Below are 15,495 nucleotides of genomic sequence, written 5' to 3'. Positions count from 1 at the left end.
TGTCTCTTGGAGAGCTCTCTCCAGGGACCCTAGTTTCTCTCATTCTACTCCTCCATCAGAGAGCCACAGAAGAGGGTGGGGAGGGAACTTGTTTTAAGCACCTACTATGTGTCCGTTCTTTCTCTCCTCACCTCCGCTTAGGGGAGGTAGGCGCTCCCACCTGTTTATAGACAGGAAACAGATCAAGGTCACAGGCTGGAAGGTAGCAGGTGCTGGGGGTATAGCCCCGGGCCCAGGGCCCATCCCATTCTCCTCCCAGCTCTCTGCCAAGGGGCCCACTTCCCACTCCCGACTCTGCCTGCTCCCTTAGGGCAGGATTGGCAGCATGGAAGCTGCTCAGGGGCTGGCCTCGTAAAGAGCTGAGAAGATCTGAGGCCAGGCAGCCCGGCCAGGTGGGAAGCCAGGGCAGCATGAACTCCGGGATGGGGGAGCAGGGAGGAAGGGCTGGGGGTTGGGAGGCCCCAGGAGGGTAAGGGGAAGTTCCGAGGCCAGGCCATTTCCGGCAGAGCTGACAGCAACTCCCAGCCTGGGGCACGTGGGAGCAGCAGCCTTGAGCCAGGGAGGGAGAGTGGCAGGGGGGTTGGTATTTGCCTGCAGGTCCCTGCAAGTGGAAGTGGCGGGAGGCAGGGAAGAGGAGGGAGCAGCTCCCCTCCCTTCTCCTCCCTCAGGCTTCTGTACAAATAACAGTTTTGCAAAGGGCACTGGTATCTGATGTGCATACCAAGCAGGGCTTGGGGAGGTGGGGGAAGGCAGGCTGAGGGCTGTGGCCTGGGCAACTGTGCCCAGACTACCCCCGCCCCCGCCCCCGCCCCCGCCCCCGCCCCGGGGCAGACCTTTGGCCTGGTGACTGAGACACAAGTCCCCATGCCCACAGCGTATATTAAAGCGCCTGGGTTCAGCTCCCAGCTCTGCTTCCTGCTGTTGCACCACCCGGGGGCAGCCTGTAAGGGCTCAAGTACTTGGGTCCCTGTGACCCGTGTGGGAGACCTGCCTGGATTAAGTTCCCAGCTCCTGGCTTTACCTGGCTCAGCCTGCCGGACTGAGAAGTGAACCAGCAGATGGCAGCTCTCTGTCTGTGGGTCTCACTCCGTCTGCCTCTGGAGTTAAAATTCAAACTGATAATGATCTGTACCCCCTCAGCGGTTGGTAGGGGTTCAGAAGCATGCCTGGCCCCTCCCATCACAGCCGACGCTCCTCCTGGTGGCTGCCTTGAGACAGTCGGCTGTGCTCTCTGGGGCCTGGCTTGGGCCACAGCCTGCCCTGGAAGTCCTTGGTGGTGGGAAAAGGCCGGACTCCAACAAAGATTGAAGTTCCCAATTCTGTTGGGTCCCTCAGCCGCTGGACTGGAGAATTCAGGTTTCCCCCAACTCCCCCACCCCAACCTCTCCCCCATTGCTGCTTAAATAAATAAATTTTATTTCAAAGGCAGAGCTACAAAGAGAGAGAGAGAGAGAGATGGTCTATCTACTGGCTCACTCCCCCAGAAGGGTCACAACAGCCAGGGCTGGGCCAGGCTGGAGCCCAGGAACTTGGTCTTTGAGATGGGGTCCCACCAGCTTCCCCTGCCGTCCCAGGCCCACTGGCAGGAAGCTGGATCAGAAGCAAAGCACCCGGGACTCCAGCTAGCACTCCTATATGGGTGCCAGCAGTGCCTTAGCCCCCTGTGCCTCGATGCCCACCTTTGCTCTCTTGCTGTGTTGCTTCGTTTATGTCTCCTTCTCGCCCCACCAATGTCCCAGGAAGCCTCCCTGACCCCCTCCCCTTGGAGGTTCCCAGCAGAGCAGAAGGTAGGGATGGGTTGGAGGGAATCTAGGCTCCTCCACCCGCCCTGCAGTTGGAAAAGGACTCTTAGGACTTCTCCTTTTTTAAAAGATTTTATTTATTTATTTATTTGAGAGGCAGAGTTACCGACAGAGAGAGAGAGAGACAGAGCAAAAGGTCCTCCATCTGCTGGTTCACTCCCCAAATGGCCGTAACAGCCAGGGCTGGGCCAGGGGGAAGCCAGGAGCCAGGAGCTTCTTCCGGGTCTTCCATGCGGGTGCAGGATACCAAGCACTTGGGCCATCTTCTATTGCTTTCCCAAGCCATAGCAGGGAACAGATTGGAAGAGGAACATTTGGGACACTAACTGGAACCATACGGGCTTAGCCTACTACACCACAGTGCTGGCCCCTCCTTTTTCTTATAGGTGAGCTTCCCGTCTCCTATGTGGGCTCCTCTCCTCTTTTGCCCATAATTGTTGGGGCGCCCAGGCTCGGTCCTTGACCTTTTCTTCCCCCATGCACTCCTTGCCGAGGCTTCAGCAGTAACACCTGTGCTGACCCTCCCCTCTGCCCCCCACAGCACCTGCTCCAGGCTGTGCATCCAACCACTTTCCACACACCCACCTGGTATGCCCAAGCAGCCATTTGGGGAGTGAACCAGTGGATGGAAGACCTGTCTCTCTGTCTCTGCCTCTCTTTGTCTGTATCTCCACCTCTCAACTAAATAAATACAATATTTTAAAAAATTAAAATATAAAAATGAAATAAATAAATAAAAACAACTATCTCCCCCCCCAGGCCCTCCCCACAAATCTGCTAATCCCACCACAACTGTTCCTCAGCTAGTGACACAGTCTGGATTACAAATAAATGAAAATAAACATAGAATGTGACGAACTCTGAAAAAAGAATCCATGACCACTTTGTATCAGGACATTAGCAGAAGAGAAAACGGCAACAGCTATTATTACTGTTATTATCCTCATTTTTAAAAAAGATTTATTCATTTATTTGAAAGGCAGAGTGTCAGGGAGAGATGGGGAGAGATCTTCCATCCGCTGGTTCACCCCGCAAATGGTTACAACATCCAGGCTGAAGCCAGGAGCCCAGAGCGTCATCTGGGTCTTTCATGCGGGTGGCAGAGGCCCAAGTACTTGGGCCATTTTCCGTTGTCTTCCCAGGTGTATTAGCAGGGTGCTAGATCTGAAGCAGAGCAGCCAGGATTTGAACTGGTGCTGTAACATGGGATACCGGCGTCACGGGCAGCAGCTTACCTGTTGTGCCACAACAACCACCCCCATCATCCTCATGTCCTGAATAAGGAAACCAAGGCACAGAGAAGTCAACGTTGCTGAAGAGGTCCCTCAAGCAAAGGGGCAACATGCATGGGTTGGGGTGGTCAGGAAGGCCTCCTGGAGGAAGTCCTAACAAAGGGAAGACCTGAAGGCTGAGTGGGAGGTAGCGGGGTGCAGGGGGAGGGAGGAGAGGTCATGCTAGGCTCAAAGAACTGCAAAGGCTCAAGGTCAGAGAACGGGCCCCACCGAAGTTCTAGAACAGAATCTAGGAAGTCACTGGAGAGTTAGCGGGGACCGGCTCAAGAGCTGTTCAGGTCTCCTTCAAGAAGTTTGGTTTTTATCCTCAGCAGGAAAGGACGTCCTTGAAGGGTATTAAACTGGAGAGGTCGTCAAACCTGAGTCTACAAAGCTCACTCTTGCTGCAGTGGGGAGAGGGTGCGGGGCTGTGGAGATCACATTCTAGCAGAAGGGGCTTTCAGGGGACGGCAAAATTGCCGGTGCTTGGTGAGGGCTTGGCTGGGAGGGCTGGGGGCGGGGCAGGCAGGCACAGAGTTTGGGTCTGGGCCTGCATCCCGTAACAGAGTGTGGGGTTCAAGTCCCGCCTCCACTTCTGATCCAGCTTCCTGCTAATGCGCACCTTGGAAGGTAGCAGGTGGTGGTTCAAGTATGGTACATGGGAGACGCAGATGGAGTTCCTGGCTCCTGGCTTCAGCCTGGTCAGGCCCTGGGAGTTGAGGGCATTTGGAAAGGGACCCGGTGCGGGCGGGGTGGGGGTGGGGGTGGAGCTCTGTCTCTCCATCGATGATGCAAATGTCTGTGATTTCCCCAGGACGGTTCTATTGGTTGTCTACTACACCATAGCAAGTCACCCCACAACTTAGTGCCTCATAAAAGCAAGCGTTTCTCCTGAGGAGGGGGTCTGGGAGACCTTGACTGGCTGGATCTGGCATCTCACCAGGCTTCAGCGAGGCTGGCGGCACAGGTGCAGTCCTCCAAGGGTTCGAGCAGAGGTGGACGACCAGCTTGAGAGTGCACAAGTTCTCGGACCTGCTGCCTGGGGCGGGGGGGGGGGGGGGTCAAGATGACCCGCGGCTCCTTGGCGGAGGCCTCAGCCCCTCCCATGTAGACCCCCTCATATAGCAGCCACTGCGTATCCTCCCGAGAGAGCCTTCCGAAGGGCGGCAGGAGGAAGGCGCCTGCTTCTTACCGCTCAGCCTCAGCTGTGGCATGCCATCACCGCTGCCTGTTCTATTGGCCACACACGGATGCGGGGCTACACATGCGGGCGCACCTGGTGGGAGCAGAGGTCACGGGCTGACCCTGGAGCTGGCATCGCAGCACCCAGCACAGCCACAGCTCCTTCTCCCTGCCCCTCCCTCAGATCCACTCTGAAACACAGATCTGGAAACCGATCTTCATTCTTCCTTCCCTGAGCTTGCTCTGCAGGCAACCCCCGACTCCCGTCAGCCTCCTGGGAACCGCCTGCCCTGCCATCTGGGGGCTCCCGGCTGTGCCTGTGCTTCCTGCCTGGCACACTTTCTCCCACTCGGGTCATTTTGCTTCTCGCCTAGTCATCCTGCCCCGTGTCTTCCCGGCTGCCAATCCATTCTCCACACTGTTGCCAGAATGCTCTCGACACACTTAAAACCCCTCAAAGGCCTTCTGTGTTCTGCAGGGCAAACACTGAGCCCTGAGCCTTCGCATGGGCTCCGAAGTCCTGGTCGCCAGCCGGTGGCATGGCTCACACCATGCCCGTCTTTGAGTCCTGCTTTCCGGCCACCATGGATCATTTGTAGTTTCCAGGCTAATGCACGCCGCTAGCCTACTCTAAGCTGCTCCCTCTGTTTTAGAATATGCCCTTCCACTTATCTCAACCAGCCTAACTGCAGTTTGTTCTTCGACCCTCAGCAAGGTGAGACAGGGATTGCGTCTGGTTATCTCTGCATCTCAACACCTGGCCTGGTACCACCAGAGACGAGATGCGCACCGACTGACGAATGAGTGCGTGGGCAGGCAGTGTGTGTCTGCTGCCTCTGAGGGGCACACGGGGAACAGCTGGCCCCAGCTCAGTCGCCTTTGCACTTGGGCTACCTTTCCATGCCTTTCAATGGCATAGTTGGAAAAACAAATTCTGAGTTACATCCCACCTCATTCCTTATCTGCTGTGACCCTCAAAAAGTCATATGTGGGGTCTGGCACTGTGGCATAAAGCCACCACCTGTGACACTGGCATCCTAAATGGGCACCAGTTCATATCCTGGCTGCTCTACTTCCAATCCAGCTCCCGGCTAATGGCCTGAGAAAAGCAGTGGAGGATGGCCCAAGTGTTTGGGCACCTGCCATTCACGTGGAGACCCGGATGAAGCTTTTGGCTCCTGGCCTCAGCCTGGCCCAGCCCTTCCATTGTGTCTATCAAGGGAGTGAACCAGTGGTTGGAAAATCTCCCTCTCTCTCTGTAACTCTGTCTTTCAAATAAATAAATAAGTCTTTTCTTTTAAAGATTTATTATATTTATTTGAAAGACAGAGTTACAGAGAGACATAAAGACAGAGAGAGAGGTCTTCTACCCGCTGGTTCACTCTCCAGATGGCCGCAACAGCCAGAGCTGTGCCGATCCAAAGCCAGGAGCCAGGAGCTTCCTCCAGGCCTCTCATGTGGGTACAGAGTCCCAAGGACTTGAGCCATCTTCAACTGCTATCCCAGGCCATAGCAGGGAGCTAGATCGGAAGAGGAGCAGCTGGGACTAGAACCAGTGCCCATATGGGATGCTGGCACACAGTACCGGCCCCATAAATAAGTCTTGGAGGAGGAAGAGGTGAAGGAGGAAGAGGAGGAGAAGGAAAGAAAGTCATGTATGGCCTCTGGGCCTCCGGTCTTCATTGGCAATGAGGGTTAATGAAAAGGAAAGGATACAATAAATGACTTCCATTAGTGTTTTTTTTTTTTTTTTTTTTTTTTTTTGACAGGCAGAGGTAGAGTTCATTGAGCCAGAGACTGTACTAGGCACTCTTAAATAAATTCATCTGATAGTCACAAAATTCCAGCAAGACAGGTTTCATCCCCCTTTCTTTTTTTTTTTTTTAAGATTTATTTATTTATTTGAAAGGCAGAGTTACACAGAGAAAAAAAGGAGAGGCAGAGAGAAAGAGGTCTTCCATCCACTGATTCACTCCTCAATTGGCTGCAATGGCTGGAGCTGGGCCAATCCAGAGCCAGGAGCCAGGAGCTTCTTCCAGGTCTCCCTTGTGGATACAGGGGCCCAAGGACTTGGGCTATATCCCACTGCTTTCCCAGGCCATAGCAGGGAGCTGGATCAGAAGTGGAGCAGCTGGGACTTGAACCGGTGCCTATATGGGATGCTGGCACTGCAGGCAGTGGCTTTACCCACTACGCCACAGGGCTAGCTCCTCATCCCCTTTCTATACAAGATGAAACTGCAGCTCAGAGCAGGCAGGTAACTCGGCCAAAGCACAAAGCTGGAAGGGGACTTCAGGATAAGTGCTGTATCACAGGCTACATTAAAAAAAAAAAAAAAAAAAGAGAGAGAGAGAGAGAGAGAGAGCATCTAGGTCTCTTCCAACCCTTGGAGCTGGGATTCTCCCTCTCTCTCTCTCTCCCCCCTTCTCTCTCAAAAAAGATTTATTTATTTATTTGAAAGGCAGAGTTACAGAGAGAGAGAGAGGGAGATATCAATCTTCCATCCACTGGTTCATTCACCAGATGACTGCAAGGGCCAGGGCTTGGCCAGGCCAATGCCAGGAGCCATAGCTTCATCTGGGTCTCTCACATGGGCAGCAGGTGCCCTAACACTTAGGCCATCTTCCATTACTTTCCCCAGGCCACTAGCAGGAGCTTGGTTGGGAATGGAGCAGCCCACATAGGATGCCGGCGTCTCAGGTGGAAGCTTACCCTGCTACACACAGCGCAGGCCCCCCTCGCCTACATGCGATGACAGAGTCTCCAGCAGTCCTCCTGCATCTTTATTTTCAACCACTTTTACACCTATCATATCTTGCTCAATCTTTAGAGTAGGGAGGGAATGAGTCTTCCCATTTTAAAGGTGTGAAAACTGAAGTTCAGAGCAACCCCCCGGGGGCCAGCGTGGTGGTGTAGGGGGTAAGCCACCTTTTGTGACACCGGCATCCCATATAGAACTGACATTTCCCATCCGGGCTGCTCTGACCCAGAGCCCTGCTAATGCATCCAGGAGAGCAGTGGAAGATGGTCAGCGTATTTGGGACCCTGCCACCCAGGTGGGAGACCCGGATGGAGCTCCTGACTCCTGGCTTTGGCCTAGCCCAGCCCAGGCCGTTGTGGCTATTTGGGAAGTGAACCAACAGATGGAAAATCTCACTCTGTCTCTGTCTCTCTTTCTCTGTCACTCTGCCTTTCAAATAAAATAAATGAACTTTTTTTTTTTTTAAAGACCCAGCTGAAGTTGCATGGCATCGCTCAGAAACAGGAGGACTGGAGTAGCCACCGGGGGCTGACCTGCCCGTGGAGCCAGACATGTGTTTCTAATTGGGAGGCGGGAGAGCAGCAATGTGGAAAGAGAACCAAAGGCACGTCAGAAACACTTGGGCTCTGAGTCCAGCTTTTCTGGCTACAGAAGTGCCATAGACCAGAAAAGAAAAAGTCTCACAGTCCAGCAAGGAGAGGTCCGTGCCAGGAGCGAGTCGGGGCAGAGAGAGACAGAGCGGCTCCTTGGTGGAAGAAACTTCTCTGCCCCTTCTACCTCGGTGCCTACTACGACAGACACGCTTGGTACTCAGCAACCATCTGTGGGATTGAATACGAGATCTGGAAGGAGGAAAGCTGGGGAGGGAACGTGAGAGTGCAGAATCAAGATCAAGACTCCAAAGCTGAGACAGCCTGGAAAAACTGAGTCCAAAAGACAGCCCCCAGGCACCTGTGGCCCTGGTTCCCTCCCGGCAAGCCATGGAGAAATCCTCAGAGGAACAGGGTGCTGTGACTTTAAATGACTTCAGCATTGTCAATGAATCTGTTCTGCTAAAAGAGTTATCCTCTTGCTCCTGCACTTGGCCTCCCCCTCCTCTCAGCTCCCCAAACCCTTCTCAGCCACTGTGATGGGATAATTAGATGCGAGAGCTCAGCACAGATGATGCTCCAGTTGCTTAGCAACTAATGGTTTCCATGGAGACCGCAAAGCACAGCCTCCAGAGCAGCCAGTGAGCAGCTCGGCAGGGCAGGGAGAAGACGCAACTCTCAGCTCCTCCAGAAACCTGGGGAGGGTTGGGGTGGGGAACGTGGAGGGGGGGGGGGTTGCAAGGAAAAGGGAGGGCTTAAAGGCACAGAGCCTACACAGACCTTTCAAATCTCGTCAGAGATCTGCCCTCCCCTCCCCCACTCTGTCCCAGTCGTAATTCCCGATGGGGCTGGGGGCTTATGCGTGGACCCAAAGCAACCTGCTCTGCAACAAACCCAACCTGTTCTCTTTGCTTCCTGACTGTGACTGAAATGGCAAGAGGTGCCTCCCAAGTGCCAGTGTGAACATCCTGCCGGCTGGGAGGTGGGATTTGAGGAGCCCCAGGAAGTCCCCTCACCCAGTATTCTACCATTCAGTCTGTTCCCGCTCTCCCGAGTTCCCCTTTTTCTTCAAGATTTATTTTATTTGAAAGGCAGAGTTAGACACACACACACACACACACACAGAAAGAGAGAGACATCTTCCATCCACTGGTTCACTCCCCAAATGGCCACGATGGCTGGGGCTGAGCTAGGCTGAAGCCAGCAGCCTCCCGTGTGGGTGCAGGAGTCCACGCACTTGGGCCGTCTTCTGCCACTTGCCCAGGCACATCAGCAGGGAGCTGGATGGGAAGTAGAGCAAGTGGAATTTGACGGCACTTACATGGGATGAGGGTGGCAGCCTAACCTGCTGTGCCCCAAGTTCTCCTTAATGTGCCAAAGGCCCTCTTTCCATCTGTAGGGCGATGGTAGGATCTGATCCAAACAGGGCCAAAAGTCAAGAGACAGGAAACAGATTCAGTTCTGTACTCAGAGGTAGCCTGTCCTGGCAGACTGGGAAGAAAACACCGCCCTGGGCAGGGGTCGGGTGGGGGCTGCCAGAGACTCTCTGGGACCCCAGCTGTGGGCCTCTCAGGTTGCCCCCTCGGGGCCGCCTGGAAGGAAGCTCATCAGAAATGCAGACGTTCAGTCTTCACCTCAGACCCCCGAATCAGCGCCCACATCTAACAAGATGCCCGGGGCCTCTGGAGCTGGTTAGATTTGCAGACAGGTGCTGGGGAGTTCTGTCTTCCTTGTCATCCCCCACCTGCCCCCTGCTCCCCACCATGGAGGTAAGGCCACATCTCCCCCCACCCCCAGCCTCTCACTTTCCTTCTCTGGAAGTGGGGAAGACACAGAGTAGAGACACATGGGGACAGACAGCTCGCAGGGCCCCAGGAGCTCTACAACAGCCTCTCCCACCCACGGTCCGCGTCCCACAGGTGAGTCCACCTGTCTGTGTCTCGGGTCCCACATCTGCAGAGCCGGGGGACAACCTCACCTCCCAGTCTGGGCTTGCTCCTTACCTGCCCCCTCTTTCATTGTCTCTTTCCAGTTCTTTCTCTACTTTCAATCAGTTCAGCAAATGCTCGCTGCCCAAGGCTGGGCAAGGTCAGTGTCCACCTCCCTGGTATCTGCTGTCTGGTCTCTCTGGAAGTCTTCCCCAGCCCTCCTGGTGCTTACACACACCCCCAACCCCCCGGCACAGGCCCCCACGCCTCTCCTGGAGCCACAGCAATCTGGGCCTCAGTCAACACCAAGAATTAGACTCCTTGGCTCTGCTGGCCTCCAACCCCCCGCCCCTTGTCTGCTCTCTCTCCCATTCTTCCCTAGCCAAGGCCCCTCCAGGAGCCCATCCTGGCTGCTCGCCTTTTCCTACACACGAGGGTAACTTCAGAACTCCCTGCTCCCCCCGCCCCAGGGATACCCCCAACCTGGGGGCACCGTCCCCCACAGGCCAGACCCCAGAGGCACACTGTGCCTAAGGGGTGATTTAGTCTGGCCGCTGCTGCCAGGCTGCCAAGACCCCAGCCAGGGCATCTCCCGCCCCACAGCTGCAGGGCCAGCTCCCCATCCTGAAAAACCTGTCTGGGGGCCTTCCCCTGAGGCTGTGGGGCCCAAGGGGGCAGGTTGGACTGGATTCCCCTCCAGCCCCTCCCACCCCCAGGACATAATCAGTCATCCCCGGGGGCAGGGCCTCACTTGCCTCGGGAAGCCCCAGCCTGCCAGCACCGGTCCAGCTCCCCGCCCGGCATGGCATCTCTGCTGCCCGTCTGGACTTTGCCCTCGATCCTGGTTTTGCTGGCTGCCCTGGCCCCAGGGGCTGCAGGTCTCTGCCATGTCTGGTGGGGGTGGAGCGGGCCTTGAGGGCCTGGCAGGGGGCACTGGGCCTTCCAGGGCTCTCACAGAGGTACTGGTCTGGCCTGTTGGGGGTGGGAGCTGGTGACGGCAGTGACCAGGCGCAGACGCTAGGCCCAGAGCGCACTCCTGGTCCTTTTCCAGACCCAGGAGGCACAGCGGTGTGGGAATGGGTCCAAGGCTTTGCTAGGGAGGAGGTCGGTTGCTCCCGCTCCTGGCTTCCAAGGTCTGGCTGGGAACAACTTGGTGGAGCACCCGGTTTCTGCAGCCCAAGCCTGCCACCTGGCGGGCAGACCCGTGCAGGTCCGGCTGTTCTGCCCATGGGTGGCAGCGTGGAGGGGGAGCTGGACTCTGAACTCAGAACGGGCCCAGGGGTTCAGGGCCAGATCTGATGGCCTGGAGGGAGTTGACTCCCTTCTGAGTGCCCTCCTGGCCTCCCAGCAGACTTCAACATCTCAGGTCTCACTGGCCTGCTGTCCCCGGCGCTAACGGAGAGCCTGCTGGTTGCTCTGCCCCCCTGTCACCTCACGGGAGGCAACGCCACACTGAGGGTCCGCAGAGCCAATGACAGCCAAGGTCTGTGCCCCATCCCGGGACACCCCCTGCTCCCCAGAGGGCCCGTCCCAGGACACCCGCGTTCCTTCCCCTGTTCATACCACGCTGGCAACTCCTACCCTGGGGCACGCCTCCAACATTGCTCCTTTTCGGGGTCTCCAGAAACTTGACCCTGGCTCCCACACCCCATTTCCTGCCCAGTGGTGAAGTCCAGCTTCGTGGTGCCTCCGTGCCGCGGGCGCAGGGAGCTGGTGAGTGTGGTAGACAGTGGGGCTGGCTTCGTGGTCACTCGGCTCAGCGCATACCAGGTGACAAATCTCGTGCCAGGAACCAAATACTAGTAGGTACCCACTCCAGTCCTGGGGCATCTGCGGGATGGAGGTACAGGAAGAGAGGTTCATGGGTGGGGGTCTGGGTCACATGGGGGCGAGAGGGAGGGCACAGCCAAAGGGGTAAAAACTGGGCCTCTCTTGGTGGGGCAGAGATGGGAGCACAACTGTGGGGTAGGCGGGGCCCAGGCCAGCACCCTCCTCTGCCAGGTGCCGTTTGTTCACTGAAAGGTCGCTCCTCTCTCTCCCAAACCCCCGAAGCGTTTCCTACCTGGTGACGAAGGGGACATCCGCCGAGTCCAGCAGAGAGGTCCCAATGTCCACGCTTCCTCGTAAGTCACACTGCCACCTCCAGCTCACGTGTCAGGGCCCACACATGCTCCAGACCCCCCCAAGCCCCAGTCTGGCTTTGCTGCACCCCACTGGGCCCCCTTGGTACCTTCGCTCCTCCGTCCCAGCGCTTGGCCCCTAACACCCATCTGCCTGTCTACCCACCTGCCGCACTACTGAGTGAAGGGCTCCTCGCAGGCAGGGGCTGTGTCCTGGGTGACTGACAGGTGCTTCAGAAATGTCTGCACCCATTGGTTGGTCAGTTGCTTGGATGGATGAGGGGCTAGGCTGTGAGCCTCAGCAGGCTGCCGCCAAAGGCTCCACCCCCCTTGCTCTTGCTCTCACGCTCTCTCTCCCTCTCCCGACAGGAAGGAACGTGGAGTCCATTGGGCTGGGAATGGCCCGCACAGGGGGCATGGTGGTCATCACCGTGCTGCTCTCCGTCGCCATGTTCCTGCTGGTTGTGGGCTTCATCACGGCCCTGGCACTGGGCGCCCGCAAGTGAGGAGGCCAGCCCCGCCCAGCCCAGGCTCCACCTCTTCCCCAGCCTGGCTCCTCCCAGGCCTCAGGGAGCAGCCTCTGGCTCCCTCGGTGCCCTCACCTCCCTCCTCTGGGGTCTTTGATCCGCTAAAAGCCATGTTCCTTCCCTGCTCACCCCCACCCCCAGCAAGTCCCCTCTTAGGGAACTCAGTCCTTACAATAAAGGCTGACGCCCCATCTGCAGCGTGTGTTTCCCTCCGCCGGGCTCCACACCCAGGCTGCAGGCGCAGGAGCAGGTGCCTGACCTGCCCCAGGGCCTCAGAGCTGCTTTCCCCCAGGAGGGAGGCAGGCAGGGGCCTGAGGGTGAGATGGTCCGGGCGTCAGAGCTCCCAGCCCCACACCCTGCACAGCCCACAGCAGGCCACCCAGCCAGGGGCCTGGGGAAGGTGCAGAAGCTGGGGCTGGTGCGCCTTATGGGGCCTAAAGACCCGAGGGCCGGGGGCAGAGCTGGCAGAGCATGGGAACTGCTGGAGAAAGGAGCAGAGGGAAGCTCTGTCCCGGCTATGACAAGGCCAGGGCACTGCGGGGTGCGGGGTGGAGAACAGGCTGACAGGACACCAGCTGGCCAGAGAGTCAAGACTGCCATAGTCTGGTCACTGAAGGGCTCCATGAACGCTCAGCCTCACTGCCTTTTCCCTCACCAATATCGAGTCCTTATAAGGATGGTGATGTTTGCATTGCTTACAGTAAAGACCAAAATCCTTAAGGTGAGCTTCGAGGCCAGGCCTGGTCTACTCCATAACTCCCCCCAAGCTTGCACCATGTTCCTGCCAACGTCCAGTCCTCTTGCCCCCGGGCCTTTGCACAGACACTCCATACACTCAAAATGACCTCCTTCCCCGCAGCTGCTCTCTGCACAGTTGGCTCACTGTCTCTTCTCCAGCCTCCATTCCCCCACCCACCCCATTAGCCTGGGTTCATCATTCTTTTTTTTAATATTTATTTTTATTTATTTGAAAGACAGAGTTACAGACAGAAGCAGAGACAAACAGAGAGGTCTTCCATCCACTGGTTCACTCCCTTAATGGCTGAAACAGCTGGAGCTGTGCCGATCCAAAGCCAGGAGCCAGGAGCTTCATCCAGGTCTCCCACATGGGTGCAGGGGCCCAAGCACTGGGCCATCTTCCACTGCTTTCCCAGGCCACAGCAGAGAGCTGGATCAGAAGTGGAGCAGCCAGGTCTCAAACTGGCACCCATATGGGATGCCAATACTGCAGACTGGGGCTTTAGCCTGCTGCGCCACAGCGCCGGCCCCCACCATCCTGTCTTACATATAGCATCACTATGGCTTATAATCATGGGTTTATGTCATTATTAGGTTGCCTCCCCCGTCAGACTGCTTTGCTCCCAGAGGCCTGTAGAACCTTGGCTCTACACAGTAGGTACTCAATAAATACTTGTTGAATAAATGAATGATCACGTGAACACATGAATGAAGAAGCCCCTGAAGAGAAGGAAGGGGCTGGGAAAGTGCCAGAAATTCTATGGAAAGAATCAGAAAAAATGCACAGGGGTGCTTTTGGCCTAGCGGTTAAGATGTCACGTGGGATGCCCATGTTCCATACTGGAATACTTGGATCTGACTTCTGCTCTGCTCCTGCTTCCGGCTTCCTGCTTCCTGCTGACCCAGACCCTGGGAGGCCCCAGGCGATGGCTCTGTTAGACCCTCAGAGTGAGGATGCTAACATGTCGAGAGGCACACCCCAGAGACTCAGACTCCAGACCAGCTGACGCAAAAGCAAGAGGATTTATTCGGCGTCTGCGCAGACGGGCCTCTTGAACTCGGGAGTCCAGAGAGCGCCCCCAGTACAAGCCACACGGTTTATATGCCCGCAGTGACCAATCAAAAGCACTATAGAGTCCATGCACACAGCAGTCCAATCCGCGAGTTGTTCACGTGAAGGGCATGCGTCTTCTATCCAATCAGCTACGGGATCACATGGGAGGCATGCACCTCGTTGCCATTTTGTTGTTTACTTCTTTAGTAGTTCCTTTCCCTGCCAGCGCCATCTTGTTCACCCTGGGGTGGGGGGGGGGGGGCGACGTCTCGCTCCCTTTGTTCCCCTTGTGGGAGAGCGGCGTCCTGCTTCCCACACCGTTATTTGAGTATGAGGAGGCATACAAACTGGGTTAGGTCTTAGCACAGCCAGGCACAAGTGTTGCAGCTAGCTAAGCATAGGGTCCCTTATTTTTATAGCTGCACCTAATTTTAGCTTTGGGGAAAAAAGTTTAGGGCTGTAATTTTAAACTTTAATTTTTTATTTGGGGCAAAGGTGATGACTTCTTGTTTTTAATAGTGTTAGCTTAAGTCACTCCATCTTGGTTTGATTTTTAAGGTTCTTCAGCTCAAGCAGCTGGGTCCCGGCCATGCTCATGCGAGACCTGGATTGAGTTCCAGGCTCCTGGCTCTCGCCTAGCCCTGGCCATTACAGGTATTTGGGGAGTGAACGAGCAGATGGGAGTTCTCTCTGTCTCCAGTCTTCTTTGTGTGTGTCTCTCTGCCTTTCAAATAAAAAAAATTAACTTCAAAAATAAAATAAAAACAAAAGAAAAAATTTAAAACAAATTTAGTCAAGTTTGAGCAAAGGAAAACAATCTGCGAATCAAGCAGCTCCCAGAACCACAGCAGGTTCTGGGAACTCCCACCAACATGATCTGACAGCAGTTAGAGAAAACGGAAAGGAGCTGTGGCCAGGACTTAATTGGTTACAGCTTAATTGGTTAATTGGTTACAGAACTTCCTGCAATGAACTAAGGCTCAGCTACTGTGATTAAACTCCATATTGGTTTTGTCTGTTGGACCCAAAGTAGGGACTTCATTCAAGTCGATGTCGTCCTACAAAATTTTATTTAACACAATAGAACACCAAGTAAATGAATAGCAAATAAGTAAGAGATTCATAAAAATCGCCATTTTACCACTGTCATCGTAATGCCTGACTTAGGCAAGAATGTTAAGTGGATTTAACTGGGTCCAAGTTTGATGAACAGGATTCTAGATAATTTCTAAGTATCTCCCCTCAAATTGCTCACTAATTACATAGGGGGAAAAGCATCTTTATAGTAGGACGGCCCGGTGGATCCCCCGACCCATGTCATTGACATTACCATCACTGACAATGAGGCACGCTGACATCCTGCGCCCCTGATGCCTTATACTGAACAAGAACCATCCTTCGGTGGTATTTGTGCCAAAAATGCATACTCTAACTTCAATTATGGGGAGACGCCAGCCAAACCCAAACTGAGGGACAATCTTACAAAATAAACAGCCTGTGCCCTTCAAAAACGTCAATGTAA

At 55.3% G+C, this 15,495-nt stretch overlaps 1 protein-coding gene and 1 long non-coding RNA gene across 3 annotated transcripts; one reads left to right on the top strand and one right to left on the bottom strand.

Moving 5' to 3' along the window:
- Positions 1-8,664: 8,664 nt before the first annotated feature.
- Positions 8,665-9,772, bottom strand: LOC138847217 (uncharacterized). The gene is made up of 2 exons (XR_011384914.1): positions 9,610-9,772; positions 8,665-8,886 (listed from the first exon to the last, which is right to left on the bottom strand). It is a non-coding gene; the product is annotated as an uncharacterized lncRNA (long non-coding RNA).
- Positions 9,669-12,292, top strand: UPK2 (uroplakin 2). 2 transcript variants are annotated; one of them, XM_017338648.3, is made up of 6 exons: positions 9,669-9,694; positions 9,917-10,412; positions 10,886-11,017; positions 11,198-11,336; positions 11,587-11,657; positions 12,024-12,292. In XM_017338648.3, the coding sequence occupies exons 2-6, from the start codon at positions 10,337-10,339 to the stop codon at positions 12,158-12,160; spliced, it is 555 nt and encodes a 184-aa protein (XP_017194137.2). In that variant the 5' UTR covers positions 9,669-9,694; positions 9,917-10,336; the 3' UTR covers positions 12,161-12,292.
- Positions 12,293-15,495: the final 3,203 nt, after the last annotated feature.

This window comes from Oryctolagus cuniculus, chromosome 1 (genome assembly GCF_964237555.1).
Source record: "Oryctolagus cuniculus chromosome 1, mOryCun1.1, whole genome shotgun sequence".
NCBI lineage: Eukaryota > Metazoa > Chordata > Mammalia > Lagomorpha > Leporidae > Oryctolagus > Oryctolagus cuniculus.
Note: the sequence above shows the minus strand (reverse complement) of the source record. Positions and strands in the feature narration are given on the sequence as shown.